Source organism: Hemicordylus capensis, chromosome 4 (genome assembly GCF_027244095.1).
Source record: "Hemicordylus capensis ecotype Gifberg chromosome 4, rHemCap1.1.pri, whole genome shotgun sequence".
Lineage (NCBI taxonomy): Eukaryota > Metazoa > Chordata > Lepidosauria > Squamata > Cordylidae > Hemicordylus > Hemicordylus capensis.
Genome location: NC_069660.1, coordinates 230,268,631 through 230,287,016, shown reverse-complemented (window position 1 = coordinate 230,287,016; position 18,386 = coordinate 230,268,631). Strand labels below are relative to the sequence as shown.

Here is an 18,386-nt window from a genome sequence, read left to right as displayed (position 1 = left end):
CCCGAAACGTTTCGGAGGCCATTGTAAAGGCCTCCGAAACGTTTCGGCGCTGGGGCAGGATTCGGTGCTTCAGCACCGGTGGGGGTACTACTTTAAGGGTGGGGGAGGGTGTACTTACCACCACCCCGCCGCGTTTCCCCCGCCGGCACTCTCCAAATTTCAAGTCCCACGGGGCGGCAGCATTCGTCCCTGCCGCCCCGTTCCCCCCATCGGCCAGAAGTGGCCGGGAGTCGCGAGTGCACGTGCACCCATCATGCGCACGTGTGCCCGCCCGCCTGCCGTGCGTGCACGCGCACACATGCACAATGGGCGCCCGCGCGCTTGCGACTTCTGGCCACTTCCGGCTGACGGGGGGAATGGGGCGGCAGGGAGGAACGCTGCCACCCCAAGGGGCTTGAAATTTGGAGAGCGCCGGCAGGGGAAACGCGGGGGTGGGGGTGAGTACACCATCCCCCGCCCTTAAAGTAGTACCCCCGCAGGTGCCGAAGCCTATTCGGGCACATCCCGAGTAAACAAGAGCCTTTAATAAAGAAACTCAAGCTAGGAAAACACATCCCTCACCACAGCAGATACCTGGACATCCCCAGGGAAAGCTCCCAATCCAGGAAAACTCACAAACTACAAACTTGGTCTTTCAGAAGTGGTGCAACTCCATCTAGAACAGGTCTACCTTCAGCAACCAAGTCAGCACTGCCTCCAATTAATAGGATCTCCATCTTAGACCAACCTTCAAGGCTTTTTTGCCCTCATCCACCTCAAAATCGCATCCAACTGCACCAGGTGCAACAAATGAGAGGTATACCTGTGTGTCATCAATATGCTGACAATACCTTCAGCCAGAACTTTGGATAATCTTCCCCAGAGTTTCTGTAGATGCTGACAAGCATGGGAGACAGAACAGTTCTCTGCAGCACCCCAAAAGCAAAAATCATGGGGACAAGTAGTAGTCCACTAGGACCACCTTTTGGAACCAGATGCACTGTGATATGGTGCCCAATCCCACCTCAGTGAGGTGTCTCAGGAGGACGCCATGGTATTGGAAGTCACCAAGAGATCCAGAGTTGCACTCCCCTGTTCATCCCCCAGTGAAGGCAGTTTCTGTCCCATAATCAGATTGAAAACCAGACTGAAAAACCATTTTATAGATTTTACTACACAGGTCTCCTCTGACTGCTTTAATAAGTCATGAAGGGCAAGAACACAAGTTACAGGACAAACTTCCAAGTACAACAAGCTGAAAAAGTATGCATCAGAACTGGACCAGACAGTGCTAGCTGCATTCATCTCTAACTCATTAACTCAGGTGTTCCAGTTTGCATAGATGCAAGCCATTTTAAATGCTAAAAGGTAATTCAAACTGGTCACAGCAGGCTACCAAGTGTCTCTTTCCTTGCTCAGCTGAACCAAACTGCAAAAGGTCTTTCAACGTTCAGTACAGGTCCACCAGCTGACAGTGCATCTGTACAATGGTGGCAGAGAACTAAACTTTCTTTGCTGCCATCACTGCCCACAGAGTAGTTTTGAACAGAAGCTGTAGCCTGCGTTGTTTGATCAGACCTGCTTAGAAATTTCTGCCACCTGCGTTCCAGACATCATCCCAGTAGTTTCTATCTCACTGGCTTCTCCATGTATCAAGGAGTTGAATGGCCACTTCGGTACTGACATCTCGTATCATATCGCCATCCTAAGTACATCCTAAGTACCAGAAATATCACAATAAAGTGTGAGATATTATTTACACTAGGCATCTTAATCTGCTTTTCCTGGCCCCACAGTTCTGCACATTGTACTCATGACCTACATCATAATCACCTTCCTGTGTAGCATCTTCAAGTTCATTAGCTGTAAATATTAGAAACGCGTGCATATTCACAAGGTTAATATGCTACTCAGCAACCATGTTAACACCATTTGCATTCTGCATGTCTCAATACAGAATCCAGAAGCATCCACCACTTACAGTTACGTCTATGACCTCAACATGCTGGATTTCCCCTTAAAGCAGTCTGATTTCTGTTGAAGCAGACTGCTTAAAAGCAGTCTCGAATGTTGTACCTAAGTCCAGGGTTCTCTGCTGTGGGTGAGAGAACAGGTAGGTGTCATCCATGATAACCTCACACTTTGATAAGAGACTGAAACATGGAGAAAAAGTATGGCCAACTTACCATCACATAACTCTGGTGTATCCCCTTCATAGTGCCAGCATACTTCTTGACATTAGAACTGATCAAATGCAATGGAATAAGGCATTTCTAACCCACAGTAAAAACATTCTAATAAGATGGATAAAGAAGCAATTGTCACCCATTACAGACTCTTCTTGACATTCCATTCAAGTATCTCCTCTGTGTCCATAAGACTCACAATGCCAAGTTCTCATCTGGAGAGACCCATCTTTCATTTAGCAATAGCCCTGGTGTTAGATGTCAAATTGTTGCAACATCTGCAGCTTTTCCCATTTATTCCTTGAGGTCACACAATTCCTTATAACCTTGTGCATATGTCCTCAACAGCTATTTTCTCTCACAATTCTGCCTACAACTATCTTCCAGAATCTTCTCCATGCCAAAACTGGAAGTGCCACTCGATACAGAACACAGCAAGTACACAAAGCCATACCTGTAAGAAGTACTATTTCTTCATGCCTCCCACTGGCCTGGTGCTGCCATAGTGCTGCTTATCTCATATGACGCTGCTGCTCTGTAGCTGGGCAAGTATATAGTCGCTGGAATCTTACTACATTAAGTAAACCACAACCTGGTTTAATCTGCTAACTAACTGCAAGAAATACTGGAATTTTTTGCAGTAATCCACAACAAAAGCACGTCTGAAGATCTCCTCTTACCATAATGCTACATCCAGTGACACACACACACACACACACACTATGTATACATAGTGGAATATGCTCAGAAGGCCAGCTTCCTCATCCTCAGATACAGACCTTGATGAATCAGCAGAAAAGTTGCATGTTGGATTCCACTCCTCATCAGTACTGCTGATGCTCACCGGCAATTGACCCATCACATTTGAAAATGTAGGGGAAGTGCGGGGTTTCCTGCTGAAGCGCTTAAAGAGACTTCTGTACATGTGCTAAGTGTAATGTACGACTGGGGTGCAGCTGCTAAATGAAAGGCTGAGAGGGGTTGCTGGGAAAGGACTGGGCAGTGACCCTTGGCAGACAGGTACATTCCTGGTTAAGTGTAAGGTTCCAGTTACAAATTTTGAGCAGCAAAAGAGATAGTTTATCAGTGTGAGCTCAGACAAAATTCAATTCTGCAGGCTCTAGTATGGAGAAAGGTGTAACTTACCAGGATTAGACACTGGTGGGAAGGACTGAGCATGATTAGGAACTGCCTGATAATCAGTAGGGATCTCGGATGGTAGCAGGAATAGTCCATCCAGGATTCCATCTACTGTGGCCTGCAGGTTCGGGTCCACACTTTGACGAAGCTGGGAAAAGAAGTCCACTGCCCCAATCCCAATGAGTTGCTCCACAGCAAACGGGTGCTAAATTGCAAAGATCACACAGTTAAAAGTGAAGTGGGAACTTCTTGGAGCTTTTTAGACTCAAGAAAATACTGAGCTTTTAATTTGAACTTCACCTTGCAGAAGACCCAGTTTTTCTTATGTTTAAACAGACACTTTTCATTAAGTGGGAAATGTACAAGTACTTTTGAACATGGGTACGGGGCGTTAGTTAAAACTGCTAGTTTTCATATTATTAACAATACCTAAACCCATACCTTTATTAAGTTGCTCACTAAATTCAAAACTTCTTCTTTCATTGGAACTACAGGAAAGTTGAACCATTCTAAAAGACTGTGGAATAGCAGCTTTTCTTGAACCAGATCAGCATACGTAATCAAGTTGTGATCTAATTTACACAAAATGTTCTTAAGAGCTCGTTCTCTAATCTCAGCCAGCTGATGACCTGTTAAAAGAGAGAAAATAAAATTGGAAGAAGAAAATTTAAGCTGTCCTCTTCTCCTTTCACACAACTCTCTTCCTTTCATTATCAGCAGTAAGTTGCTTCGCTCATAAAAGTTGCCACCTGTTATACTCCAGCTGCAGCACAAATGAAGACAGGAGATAAAACAAGAAATTCCCATGATGGACATTGAGTAATATTCTTAGCACTATCCTTCTATTCTAATTGGTGGCGGGGGCATAGCTTTTTCATTGATTGCCACGGACTGCTAGCATATGGTACTATGAATATTACACAATATCCATGGATGCCCTGTGGTCACTGTTCCCTCTAAGGTGTGCACGCTCACACATTTTTTGATGTCCGCTCAGTTAGTTTTAGATCCTGTCAGGTTTAATACGGAAGAGTCCCACTCTGAATGCACGTGCACACACACTGCCTTGATACTGCCACCCAGAACAAAACTCATTCTGCACACAGATGAAAAAAAATAGAAAAAACACTGCCTGTCTTTCTCATTTTATTTCCTATTGTAAGTTAAATCATATGTCCATCTAGAAAAGCCTCTTGTTTCAGAAGGGACAGAGTTTCTTTGGAACAGGTCAAGAGAATGCTCTTCTGGATAGGACAAGGTTCAACTTTTTTTTCTGTCAAAACAACTTTATGAAGATGTTTTTCATGAAGAACTTCCAGTCTTCTTCTCAATGAAGGGATGGCAGAACTGTACAATTTATTTAATTAATTTATTTAAAGTATTTATACCCCACCCCTCCAGTACACTACTGCTCGGGGCAGCTCACAACATTAATAAAAAAATACAATGTAAAATAAAACTAATAAAGTTAACCAAATTTAAGTATAAGAAGTTAAAAGACCAAGCTAAAAAACCACATTCAAAATTATATTTTTTAAAAGTTTCAAATTAAAAGTTATTTTTAAAGCTAAAAACTGAGAAATATAAAAACTAAAGAACCTACCAGATATAAACAGAGATGAAACATTAAAAAGCCTCTTTTTTAAAAGATGCATTTTAAATTGTTTTTTAAAAACACTGAAGGAGGGAGCATGCTGAAGGTCTTTAGGGAGGGTGTTCCAAAGCCAAGGGGCCACAACCAAAAAGACCCTGTCTCCAGTCCCTGCCAACCAGACCTCTGTTATTGGTCGGGAGATCCTGAGCAGAGGGCCCTGGCAGGTTCATGAGTGAATGTGGTCCGACAGGTACCCTGGCCCCAAGCCATGTAGAGGTTTAAAGGTCAAGGCCAGCACCTTGAATCTAGCCCGGAAGCGGACCAGTAACCAATGAATCTGTCATAGGATGGGTGTGATACTCGTGAAGTGACTTGTGCCCATAAGCATCCTTGTAGCAGCATTCTCAACCAGCTGAAGCTTCCAAACCATTATGAAGGAGCCGAAGCAGCACCATGTAGAACGCATTGCAGTAGTCCAATCTGGATGTTCCCAAAGCATGAGTGACTGAGGTCAGGTCTGACTTCTCCAAGTAGGGTCGCAGCTGGCGTACCAGTACATATACAGTACAGCTGCTGAAAGCGTTGCCCTAATCCTCCTCTAGAAAAGCAAGAAATATTATCCCAAGTCTGCAAAGGTTCAACTGGATCAAAGTTAAGCTCATTTGTTATATTACAGTAGTCATGGTTTTAGCATAACCATACAGTGAGCAATGTCTGAACAGGATACATACCTTGGAGCTATGCCAGTCATAGCTTCCCACTGAATGTGATGTTACCATAAGAAACGTGATGAATACACTAAAACCACATCTGTGTATAAAGTGGCCCTAAGGAGATTGTGAGGAGCTGGAGATTTTTCACCAGATAAAGTACATTTTAAATATATTGCAAGTACTATGTTTTAACTTGTACTCCGCCTGGAGATTTCTATATCAGGTGGTATAGAAATATGATAAAGAAAATAAAGTACAGTTTTGTGTTATCAGTACTTACTTTGTTAATGTTTAGCTGCTAATTTATAACAATCTCCATTGAGTTAACTAGCCTAGAAAAGTTCAAAAAGCAAGGAAAGTAGTAGTAGAAGGAAAATGACAACAGTCATGGATCACAATTACAAACAAAGAATTACACCTCAAATACCACTCTCATTGAGCCTATCAAGAGCAGATTGATATTCCAAATTGCAGCTTATTTCTTTAGCCACAGAAATGCTCCCTAAATATCTTCAGGATACGCATTTCTAAAGCAATAGGCATATATATATATATATATATATATATATATATATATATATATATATGCTAAGATTCTGAAAATTATTACTGCTACATGTATATACATACAATCATGACTACTGTATGAAGGGCGGAACAGTCCAACTGCCTTCCTGAGGATGGTACACTCTCTGAAATACATTAACATTGGAGTTTACCAGTGATAAAGCTGTAAGTACTTTGGCCCAAAGCCACATAATGGCACAGCAGGGTAATGACTTGCCTAGCAAGCCAGAGGTTGCCAATCCGAATCCCCACCGGTACCTTTATTGGGCAGCAGCTAAAATATGGGAGATGGTGAAAGGCATCATCTCATACTGTGCAGGAGATGGCAATGGTAAACCCCTCCTATATTCTACCAACGACAACCACAGGGTTCTGTGGTTGCCAAGAGTCGACATCGACTCGAAATCACACTTTACTTTGGCCCAGACATATCTTAGGCCATCTCCTCCCACTATCATCCAGACCCTTTGAATCAATGGTTTTAGGTAACCAACTCTTCATTGGATAGAATTATTGGCATCCTGGATGTCTTTTGTCAGTTTTATAGATGCTGCAACACGATGAAAAGTATACAGTTTAGATCTTATACAAACTGGCTAGAAAGTACGCCCCATGGAACACAGTAGAACTTACTTTTACGTAAACACGTACAGGATCATGCTGTTTCTTGTCTAACTCAAAGCAACAGGCAGAACTCCTTCACTGTTCACAGTCTGCCTTTATTCTCATTCTATATTATATAGAAAATTTATTCTCAAGAAGTTGGCTGTAACTAGATAACTAATAAACTTGACAATTTGGAGATCTTGGGGGTGAAGGAAGAGGGCCAATCATTTCAATGAAAACCCCAGAGACAATCTTTTTATCCAAATAAAAAGAAAATGAACTCATCACATTTGCCAGAGATGGAGAGACAGCATGTTGCACCTGAAGGAAGATTCTCCCAGGAGTCATATTAGCAAAGTTTTCGAGGAGAAAGAGTGCTCTTGCAGCTGGCAGGCTCTCAGCAGCTTATCAAACACAAGGCTTAATGACAGCCGTTTACACATAACTTGAAATGTGCAGCTTTTCCATTACCTGAGCAGACAGCGAGACTGGATCAAGACTTCACTTTAGTCCATAGCCCTATTCAGATACTATGTTGTACAAGTATACAGAGCTCTGCTCGCTTGCATATGTTTTAATGTGAATAAAAATGTATTCATGCATTAACATGCATTCATGTTAAAGGTGAACCTTCAAGAAGCGCGCTATATCCGAGTTCCGCATAAGATGTGAATTACTGAACTTGTGTACAGATGGGCGACTAACTGTGTATACACTGTACACTCGTACGAGTGTTGAACATAACCGGCGAACGGGGATACAAAGTCGCAGTGCTCCCGATCCAACCCTGACCGGGAAGCGTAAGATGCAGTGCACGGATCATCCGCCACCTCTAGTGCCTGTCTGGCTTCCTTGCCCCCATTACAAGCGAGGACATTTATGCCCCTCGACAGCAGGGCAGGTCACACGCGCGGAGGGACTCATCCCCCACCCCCTCCGACAAACAACGAGGGGGCAATCAAGCACTTACGGAGCTTCCGGATGAGTGGCGACAAGGCCGGTTCTGCATAAGGAACAGCTACAGCAGCATCCACCTCCATCGCTATCGCTACCGCTCTCGCACCGCGGCGGCCCACATTCAACCGCCGCGCCGTAAGCCGCCGCGAAAGCGCTGGGATAGGGCGGGAGAAGATCCCGCGAGAGCGAATGATAAGATTGTCGCTGGGAATTGTAGTCCTTTCACGAGTCCGTCCCCTGCTTCTTCTTTTTTTTAAAAAAAAATATTCCTTTGCAAGGTCTTGTGGGTATCGGAAGTGAAGCGTTTTCGTCAGTCTGCGACCGTCGGAAAAACTTATAGTCTCGCGAGACTTATGGTGTGTTAGGGCTTCTGGTTACCTGGGGAACAAGCTTTCTGATGTTTATGAGCTGGCATTGCGCCGAGATGCCGTGGTTGTTCCCACGGTGGCTCGCTGTGTAATTGGCAGCAGGTGGGGCTGATGGATGTGTGTGTGTGTGTGTGTGTTTTCAGAGGTGCTCCTTTCCGTTCCTACTCCCAACTAATCATGCAGTCTAGGAGCTTTAAAATCTATGGGACGATGACGTTTTATATTTACTTCTTTGGGATGTGGGCTTCCTTCTGAGTGTGTTTAGACAGGATGTACAGCCAGTTACGTTATCATACTATAGCCGCATGAACCATCGTAAATCGTGCAGGAAAAGTATATTCGGGTGGGGTCACAGGCAAGTGCATCTGAGGTTATCCTTTGGAGAGAGAGATATATGTTGTCATTACGTAGATGATAACGTGCCCTGACCAAGACATGTGCTACTTAGAATAAGGGTGCTTCCCAAAAGTATAATTTGGGGGAAAGTACACTTCCTAGTGAACTTTTTGCTGTCGTTGAAAACTAGTATCCTAATATCCTAAATCAATAAATTGTTATGTCACTTTGTGGGCCAAATTGCCATTTCTTTTAAACTCATGAAACTCTCCCATTCCTATCTTAACTTCAGAAAAGTACTTCTCAAGGGTGTAGCTATAATCGAGCAGATGGGTTCCAAGAACCTGGGCTCCCCAGCTCCACTCCTCCCTATTTTCTTCATTATCTCCCTCACTCCAAGGGGCCGCCAGGTAGAGTTGCCAACATTTCATTGCCAGAATGAGAGACACAGGTTCCAGAATGAGGGACACAAATTTGTGGGGGCTGGCTGGGGGGAGCTGGGAGGTGTATGCAGTGGTAATAAAGAGCCTGAGTATTATTGATGTGTATGTAATTGAATTATATGCTATTGAATAAATGAGGGACAAATGCCGTCTCTATAGGGACCAACATTTCATCCCTGAAATGAGGGACATCCTATGTAATGAGGGACAGTTGGCAACCCTACCACCAGGGTTAACACAAGCTCCCTCTCCCCTAGCTACCGCAGCACATTCGCTCTCTCTCTTGCATTTCATAGTATGCTCTCTCTTTTTCTGTCTGCACCACCACTCTCTTTTAAAAACAAAAAAATCCTCTGTAAATGAACTCCATTCCTTTTCTCCATACTCCACACTTTTTCTGTCATCTCACCCACAGATACCTCTGCAGCCATCTTTCAGTTAAAAGGTAAAGTATGCCATCAAATCGGTGTCTACTCCTGGCGACCACAGAGCCCTGTGGTTGTCTTTGGTAGAATACAGGAGTGGTTTACCATTGCCATCTTCCACACAGTAGGAGATTATACCTTTTAGCATCTTCCTATATTGTTACTCTACTTGTTTTATCTCAGTACCTCAGAGCACATTGTTTTCTTTCTGTATCTCCACTGGTTGCTCTCTTTTTCTCTTTGTCCCACTGCACAGGTGTTTCTGTAGTCCCATCTCCCAGTACCCGTTTAGTCTGTTGTGTCCTTTCCATCTCGGCTCCTCCTTGCTTTATTGTGGCAAAAGCATATTAAAAGACTTGTAGTCTCTGATTTGTACACACACCCACACCCACACCCCAAGGAAGTCTCAGACACAAATGTGACATGCAATAATGGCTAGTTATCTATAATGGACTAGAAAAAGTGATGTCAGCTCCACCAAATACACACACAATAATTGGTATTCTTGAAGTCCAGTAACCTGATTACCCCTGCAGAACCTCACAGAAGCAGCTGCTCCAAGTGCTTCTGTCTCCACTCATTACTACATACTAGCAGTATTGGGGGGAATGCATATTGAGTTTATGCATACTGGTCCTTACAGTTTGGCTGGATTGTGTTCACAGTTGCTATAGCACAATCCAAAGAAGTGGCTCACATCCAGACTAAGTTACTCAGAGTCAGTAGTAGTACTCAGGAGTTACTCTAAATAACTCCTTAATTTCAGTAGGACTACTGTCAAATAATTTAATCAGGATATCAGTCACTGTGGCTGGGTTTACACGTAGCACAGCACCTACTTGCAAATTAAGTAACTAACTTGTCCGTGACTATCTGAACCCATGCCAAGGAAGGAACATAAGGTTCACAAAGGCATCGAAGTGAGATGTCTAACCAGGATTTGGAGCTGGTGTACCAAACCAAGTGCTGCTCGTCCTGACATACAGGCTACGTCCTAACCCATACTCTTCACTGACCTCTGCTTCATTCCAGGTGATCCAGCCCCATTTGCAATCAGAACCAGTAGCTGTGAGGAAGCTGACACAAGGAAGGCTTGTCAGTTGAAAGGCAGTGCAAGGCACGCTGGGGTAGTATCCAAGGTCTCCGTGGGATGCGCAGTCAGGGAGCTTACCTCTGACTTGCCTACTTACAACACAACAAGAAATGTGACTGTCTTCAGGGTCAACTTCAAATTCTCACCATATCTCGGGCTGGGGGATCCACAGGTTCCCCACCATTTGTGAACCCAACCTATGTGTGAACTTACTCCCTTGTAAGTGTGCTTATAATTTCTCCTTTTCCTTTATAATTTGTGGAAGATTTATCTGGTCTTTATTATTTTGTTCCTGCTGGGAAGTCTCTTGCTATTTGGGGGCATACTCCTACTAAGTGGGCAAAGAGGCACCTTTTTAACATGGTGGTGATTCTCTTTATTTAGCAGGGAGAGAGTAACTAGCCCTATCCACCCCCAACACAGCACCCCTCCAATGGCTGTTGCTGTTGTTCATCTTATGTTTCTTTTTAGATTTTGAGCCTTTTGGAGACAGGGAGCCATCTTATTTATTTACAAGTGAATTTTAGCCCGTTGAAAAATGGGCGCTAGTAATGGCTTCGGCCCCCGCCGCCTCGGACGCCGCCGCCAAACCGCCCTCCCAGCTGCCCGATCCCACCATTTCTACAGGAGAGAGGAGCTCGCTAGCAGAGCTTCTCTCTCTGCAAAGGCTCTTCTCAAACTGGCGCTTTGAGCGGAAACGGCGTCCTTTCCGCTCAAAGCGCCAGTTTGAGAAGAGCCTTTGCAGAGAGAGGAGCTCTGCTAGCGAGCTCATCTCTCCTGTAGAAATGGTGGGATCGGGCAGCTGGGAGGGCGGTTCAGCGGCGGCATCCGCAGCGGCATTTTTAGGGACAATTTGGCCCTTAGTAATATGGGGGGGGACGGGAATGGTGGGATCGGGCTAGGGCCCCAAGGTTTTTCCCCCCCGCCCGGCTTTACCGGCGGTGCCAGGCCTCTTCCCCCGGCGCCTCTCTCCTTTGTTTGTGGCGGCCACTTCTGGGCCGCCGTTTCCCACGCCGCTTTTTTTTCCCCGCGGCGGCCGCTTCTGGCCCCGCCGCTGCCTCACCCGCACTCCCGCCGCCAGTTGCCCCGCCGCGGCCACCGCCACCTCTGGCCGTGGCCGCGGCTGCGCCGCCGCCGCCTCGCCCGCACTCTCCTCCCGGCGTGGGCGGCGGCCACTTCTCCTTCTCCCAGCCCCAACATGGCCACCGGGTGCTGGTGTTCGTGGCTGCCGTGCTCTGTTCTGGGCATGCGCTTCGCGCATGCCCAGAACAGGCCTGGCACGAACGCACGCTTGGTGTCCGTCCACGGACGGACACCAAGCGTTTTATTAGAGAGGATTATTTCTCTATGTAAACCACTTTGGAAACTTTCGTTGAAAGTACAGTGTATAAATAATAGTAGTAGTTGTTGTAGTTAAAGTCTGAAATATTGCATTATATTGACCTCTATGCATGCCTTATTTTTTTCTTCTAATTTCCTTTGTGCTGTTTTCCTTAGCAATAAAGTTCCCTTCCCATTCCTTACATATCTATTTTTCTAATATTTTGCCTAACTAGTTGAGTATGGAACTTCTATACCTGCCTTGCTTAGTATACAGATTGCTAATAATCTAAGGGATGTTGATATGCAAAAATTATGTCTTCTGCTTCCGTGCTACCTGTTTCTTGAATGAACTTCTTAGTTTCTCAAAACCTGCTTTTCATTATACACTAGCTGCTTCCACTTGTGGACAATTGTTTGGTGTGATAGAAAGGATATGTCTGTGCTTGATAAGTGATACCAATTTGATAAAGTTGTTGTGCCATTTGAATCACATCATGACACATGTGCAAGTTGGTCCATAAATAAATAGTGAAGCTCGATTGTCACTAAAAACCAGTTGTTACCAAACCTGAGCAAGAGACTCTGCAGCAAATGTTTATACAGACAAGAATTTAAAGATTATTTCCGAAGATTAAGGCACAATTTTGCTATTTCAAAACCTAAGCAACGGATAAGGGATTTCACAGTTCACTTGGTGCTCAGAGCGGTAAGATTAAAGGATCTGTATGACAACAATGTCAGCTTACTGATGGCCTGGGTACAGAAAGATTTCTGAGTATTTGGATTTAACCTGTGAGACAAAGCAGATGTACCTGTCTCAATAAACTCTGGAGAGACAGATCATGCAATGGTATCCAGCATGGTGTAGTGGTTAGAGTGCTGGACTAGGACCGGGGAGACCCGAGTTCAAATCCCCATTCAGTAATGAAACTTGCTGGGTGACTCTGGGCCAGTCACTTCTCTCTCAGCCTAACCTACTTCACAGGGTTGTTGTGAGGAGAAACTCAAGTATGTAGTACACCGCTCTGGGCTCCTTGGAGGAAGAGTGGGATATAAAATGTAAAAAATAATAAATAAATAAATAAATAACAGTGAAATGCCATTTCTGCCTAAAGAAGATCTACTTTTTCTTTCGGTAGTGGCAGTAATACATTCATATACCACTTTTCAACCAAAAAATGTTCTCAAAGTGGTTTACATAGAAAAAAGAGGAAGAAGATGGTTTCCTGTCCCCAAAGGGCTTGCAATCAAAAAAGAAACACCAGGTAGACAGCAGCAATAGCCACTGGAGAACACTGTGCTGTGACTGAACAGAGCCTGTTGTCTCATCCTGCTAAATTTAAGTAGAATCGCCACTTTGAAATGTGCCTCTTTGCTTATTTTGCAGGGCAAATACTTATTAAATTTAAATAGGGTTTCTCTAACAGTCATAAAACAAAAATCAGTTCAGAAACGGGTGAGAGAAAGTGATATCCCCACCCACCTAAAGAGACCAGTAGATAACAGTGACTGAAACTAAAAGAGTTAACTGAGAACAGAACATATATATACATCTGACTAGGTGAGCTGCTCAGTCGGGCCTCAAGTGCTCATTTTGCAGCACTGAAGGCACTCAAGTCTGAAACATCTGTATTTTGCTAGAAACAGATGATACCAATTCACAAGAAACAGGTTGCTGAACTGTAACAGCAGTTTTGTACCATATCACATAAACAGATTTATAAGAGCAAATCTTAAGACAGTTATAATATTCTTCCTTATTATTATTTTCCTCAAATGTGAAAGTATTTTGTGCAGTTTGAAAGTTTCAACAAACACTACAGCAGTACACCAGTTCCTAAAAACAAGGCTGTTGTATCTGGTGACCTCCGAGTCATTAGAATGTAAGCATTGCACTTCTAGGCATTTTCAATAGGAGGCTTAGTTTTTGAGCTTCTTGTTGTTATCCTATTTTATTATTCAATATTTATGGTGTGGAGAAAGTCAATACAGAGAAGTGTGTTCCCTCCCTTTTCTCATAACACATTAGATTCTGCTGTTCAACAACAACAAAAGTTTCAAAAAGTGCTTTACATAACAACAGGAATGAGAAGATGGCTCCCTGTCCCAAGGGGCTCACAGTCCAAAACACAAGGAAGACACCACCAACAACCAGTGGAGTGGACATGAATGGTGAATAGAGACAATTGCTACCCACCCCACCCCACCAGCCACCCCTTTAAAAGGTGCTGCTTGACCCAGTTTGCACAGATTATGTTACCAGAGCAGCACTCAGTGCTTCTGCATTTTAATAGAGAATTGCCAGTCAGGCAAGCAAAAGTCCTAGGACACAGGGAGTCTGAACAAACCAATCTGATCCCACCCTAATCCAATTAGAACAGGATCTGAATGTGCTATTCTAATTGGCACAGCAAGATTCCTGTCCACTTTGTGACCCTACCAGGTAGTATTGTCTCACCTATCCAACCCCTATGACCTTTCACCTAGAATATCTATATCCTTGTCCTTTCTCACTCAGGAACCCCTTGTTCAGATGCCTCTTTTGCCTTTTGTTTGTTTTGTATTAACCCCTATCATTGATCTGAATCCTCGAGCTTAGTGTGCTTTCAGAAGGAGACTTGCTGGCAGACACTTTGCCCAAGTGTCCCTGAAATGCAGCCGACTTTTCTTGTACCCTTCCCTGCACCTCAAACCTAGGCTGTGGCACATTCTTTGCCCAGGCCTTGCCTGGAATGTTAAAATGGATGCCCATCAAGCACTCTGATGTTGCCACTGGATTTGATGCCAGCCCGGCAGCCATAGAAGCCAATCCAGTTCAGTGGCAGCCATACTGCAGTATGGAAACTACATCTCTAAGCTGAGATCCACTACTTCTCTTCTGAGGTCTCATCTCTTCTCAACAGAACAGAACAGAACATCTCTTCTCCTTCCTTTTTTTTTTTTTTGTTGCATTCCTGCCTTCTCTGTCTGTGTTTCTTTACAACTCCACTGTCACTTTTCTCTCAGCAGCTTGACTTCAGTCCTCTCCCCCTCCCCTCACTGAAACAACTCTGTCACACCAGCTTTACCACCCAGTATTCAATACCTGCTCATTTTGGCATTCTCTTTTAATAAAACACTAGCTAACCCCACACAGAGCATCTGTGCAGTTGTGCACTGAGCCTGTGGCATCTGCCCCCAGCGCTCTCGCTCGCTCTCCCCCCCGCAGCGCGCTCTCGCGCTCGCTCGCTCTCCCCCCGCAGCGCTCTCGCGCTCGCTCGCTCTCCCCCCCGCAGCGCTCTCGCGCTCGCTCGCTCTCCCCCCCGCATCGATCTCGCTCGCTCTCCCCCCGCATCGATCTCGCTCGCTCTCCCCCCACATCGATCTCGCTCGCTCTCCCCCCGCATCGCTCTCGCTCTCGCCCGCTCTCCCCCCCACAGCTCTCCCCATTGGGCGGGCCAGGGCCAGGCCATCCCGCCGCCGCCTCCCACCTCCTCCTCCCGGATGGTAGGGCTTTGCCCGCCGTCTGCCCACCTCCTCACCACCGTCATCATTTCTCCCTGCCACCGCCTCCTCTTCCTGGCCAAAGGGCCTTCGCCCGCTGTTCACCCACCTCTTCTGGCCGGAGGGGCTTCGCCTGCCGGCTCTCCACCTCTGCATCCTGGCCGCCGCCATTATTTCTCTCTGCTTCAATGTTAGAACTCTTGCACACTCTAGAGCATCTGCGCGTTCATACTTGATTGCTCCCCTCACCTCAGAGATCTCCCCACCTTCACCTGAGCTGCACTCCTGCTCCTCCTCCATCCCGTTGCTTCCATCCCCCTCACCTTTCTTGGTCGTGGCTGCAGCATTGCTGCCGCCTATTACTTAATCTGCAGCCCCCTATCCCCAGAGACCTCCCCACCCTCACCTGAACCCCACTCCTGCTGCTCCCTCCAGGAGCAGCAGCAGTGGTTGACCAGGCCGTTCCTCACGGCTGCCACCACCATGGTCGCTCATTTCCCTCAGGCCGCTGACAGGCCCAGGCCCGTCCCTTGCCTGCCTGCCTGCGACAACGACCTTGGTAGCCCCAAACAGCAGCAGTGGTTGCCTGGACCCTCCCTTGCTGCCAGTGCCGCCATGGCAACTCATTCCCCTCAGGGTGCTGACAGGCTCAGGCCCATCCCTTGCCCTTCCTTCTGTCTCTCTTCCCCTTCCCCTTTTCTCTTTCTTTTTCTCCCTTTTTCTCTTTCTCTCTCCTCCACTCACTCTTCCCCACTCTTTCTTCCCCCTCCCTTTCATGTTTTCTCTCTTTCTCCCTCCCTCCCTGAGTTAAAAGATCTTACTCATCTTGTTTCCTCATCTAATTCACACAAAAGCAACCTCCTTCTCCTGAAGGGGTTCTTTCCTCCCTCACGACCCCTCTCTTCACAGACCCCTGCCCACTATCCTTTTATATAAATAGATTCCTCTCTTCTACAATCAAGAACATCTTCCAACCAGTAACAGTTGCATTCCAACTGACCTTAACCATCACAGGCTCCTCCTCCTTATCTGCATAGGGAATCTCCACTGCCCAGTCACCACAGTGCCACAGGCTCCTCCTCCCTATCTGCATATGGAATCCCAACTGCCCAGTCAGGTGCTTCTGCTTGCAAACTCTGTCAGCCAATCACCTCCTTTCTACCACGCCCCCACGCATGGCCCGTCTTGGAGAATTAATAATATAGATACTTTTTTGGAAAGTCGTGGCATCCCAACTGTTTGCCCAGGTGGTACTATATAGTGAAGCTTCACCATCTAGACCTGATCCAAAGTCATGTATGCTTGTTGATTTGCTGTTATTTAATGTAAAAGGAATTTAACAGAGGCCCAGTGGCCTCCAAGAGAAGGGGAGATTGGCTAAAATCCCCCCCCCCACATACACACACACTGAATACACAAAACAATCTTTTGCACACACAACAGTGATCTAGATGTTAGCACTGGTCTGGTGTGCTGAATCATCGCGTAGAAACATGAGCCATATTGTTGCCATTTTGGGGCACATTTCTGGAATATAATTGAAGCACGAAATAGGAGCATTGAGAAGCTTGCCTGTAGATGTGTCTGAACTCAGGGATAAATGTCATGTTTTGTTTCATCAAAGGGTTTAGTGCTTCCTAAAATACATACAACTTTTTAAATGGTTACAGCAGGTAAATACTATAGTGATAGTTTTCTGTGTGGGATACACTAAGGATGTGCATGAATCTGGTGCATAGATTCAAAGCACAGATTCAGCACCTGTAAAAGTGAAGAGATCGAGTCCTTACCTGCTCCTCCACCACTCCATGCAGCTTCCTGTTCTGGCGGTGTGCCCCCCAGGAACCTGCACGAGCTGGCAGCACTCTTCCCAGCAGCCCCTGCATGAGCACGGCATGGTTGTGGCACACACATGGCCTCTGCGCAGGCATGGCGGCCATTTGCATGGGGGAGCGCTGCTGGTGTGTGTGGGCTGCTGGAGGAAGATGCGTGGAGCATTGGAAGAGCAGGACCTGCATTCCTCATTTTTAAAGGTGCCGAATCTGTGCACCAGTCTCAATTTGTGCACATCCCTAGAATACCCTGTACCCTTCCAAAGATCCTGGTAAGCGAAAAACCGTGGTTACTCAGCAGCCTGGATAAAACAGTTCTCTGTCATCTTAAATAACTGTGGTTTTAGATGGGAAGGGCTGAATATTTGTTAATGTGCAGCTATTTCTTTGTATATAAAGCAGCAGCCAAACTTCTGTGCCAAGCTGCCAAAGGGCATTTGTCCCAGAAAGTGCAACAAAAACTGCTACATCTCTTGAAAGGGTAACTTTGTAGAAATTTGTTAGTAATGTGAATTGCTGTTTTATTAGGAGTGCTGGAATCATATGGCTCTGACCAGCCCATGTCCTTAAAGCAAGGCACTGTTTGTCAGGCACCAGTCAGATGATGATTCAGCCAGACCTATGTCAATAGAAGGCAGAGACAACAGAAAATATTGGAGCCATGGGAGAACACAAGTCCTGCAATTCCGTTCCCTAATTATCACAGAAAAGTTAGTTTTTATTGTTCTTTTATAATCTACAAATCATGCTTGGCTGCAAAATTGTCTGATGACTGCTATAGAAGGCAATGTAAGTTAAGATGCAGGAGAATTCTGATGATAATATACTAGTGTCTGCAGTCTTAACTATTTGTGGTCAGCTGTATCTTTTCTAGTACACTTAGCAGATGTAAGCTACAGTCCCAGGCCAAGACACTTTGGCTACAGACTGCATACATAGTGCCTTAAATCCAGCATATATAGAATTCCACAATTTTATCTTTATTTTATACTCCCCCCTTATAGAGATACAAACATCAATCAATTTAATTGGCAGATTCATCAACTAAATTTTGTGAAAACACTACTGATCACTGATTAGCTTCTGGATCCAATTCAAGACCTTCATGACATAGGATATGCATATCTCAATATACTAAACTAGGGGCTTGTACTTCTGAATGAGGAAAATTGGATGTTACTTATCAAGCAGTCCAAATCAATATACTGCAAATGAAGGGGGGGGGGGGAACCCCACATACAATTATGTGGTTACACACCCATAGATACCCCATTCTGTAGAGTCTTATTAATTATACTGGGGAGTGCGAAAAGCTTTCAGAGTGTGGATACAGCTCTTGTG

General features: G+C 45.3%; 1 protein-coding gene and 1 long non-coding RNA gene across 7 annotated transcripts in view; one reads left to right on the top strand and one right to left on the bottom strand.

Annotated features, from left to right (window-relative positions):
• Window positions 1-8,110, bottom strand: part of RTTN (rotatin) — a 186,965-nt gene extending 178,855 nt beyond the window's left edge. For all 6 annotated transcript variants that reach the window (XM_053250104.1, XM_053250107.1, XM_053250106.1 and 3 more), the window contains exons 1-3: window positions 7,756-8,110; window positions 3,747-3,934; window positions 3,312-3,510 (exon numbers count right to left, since the gene is read on the bottom strand). In XM_053250104.1, the coding sequence (XP_053106079.1) occupies window positions 3,312-3,510; window positions 3,747-3,934; window positions 7,756-7,825 (457 nt within the window). In that variant the 5' untranslated portion in view covers window positions 7,826-8,110. The remainder of the gene's footprint in view (window positions 1-3,311; window positions 3,511-3,746; window positions 3,935-7,755) is intronic.
• Window positions 8,098-18,386, top strand: part of LOC128324923 (uncharacterized) — a 35,998-nt gene continuing 25,709 nt past the window's right edge. Inside the window, exons 1-3 of the long non-coding RNA XR_008307168.1 lie at window positions 8,098-8,212; window positions 10,347-10,626; window positions 17,574-17,755. This is a non-coding gene — a long non-coding RNA (uncharacterized LOC128324923). The remainder of the gene's footprint in view (window positions 8,213-10,346; window positions 10,627-17,573; window positions 17,756-18,386) is intronic.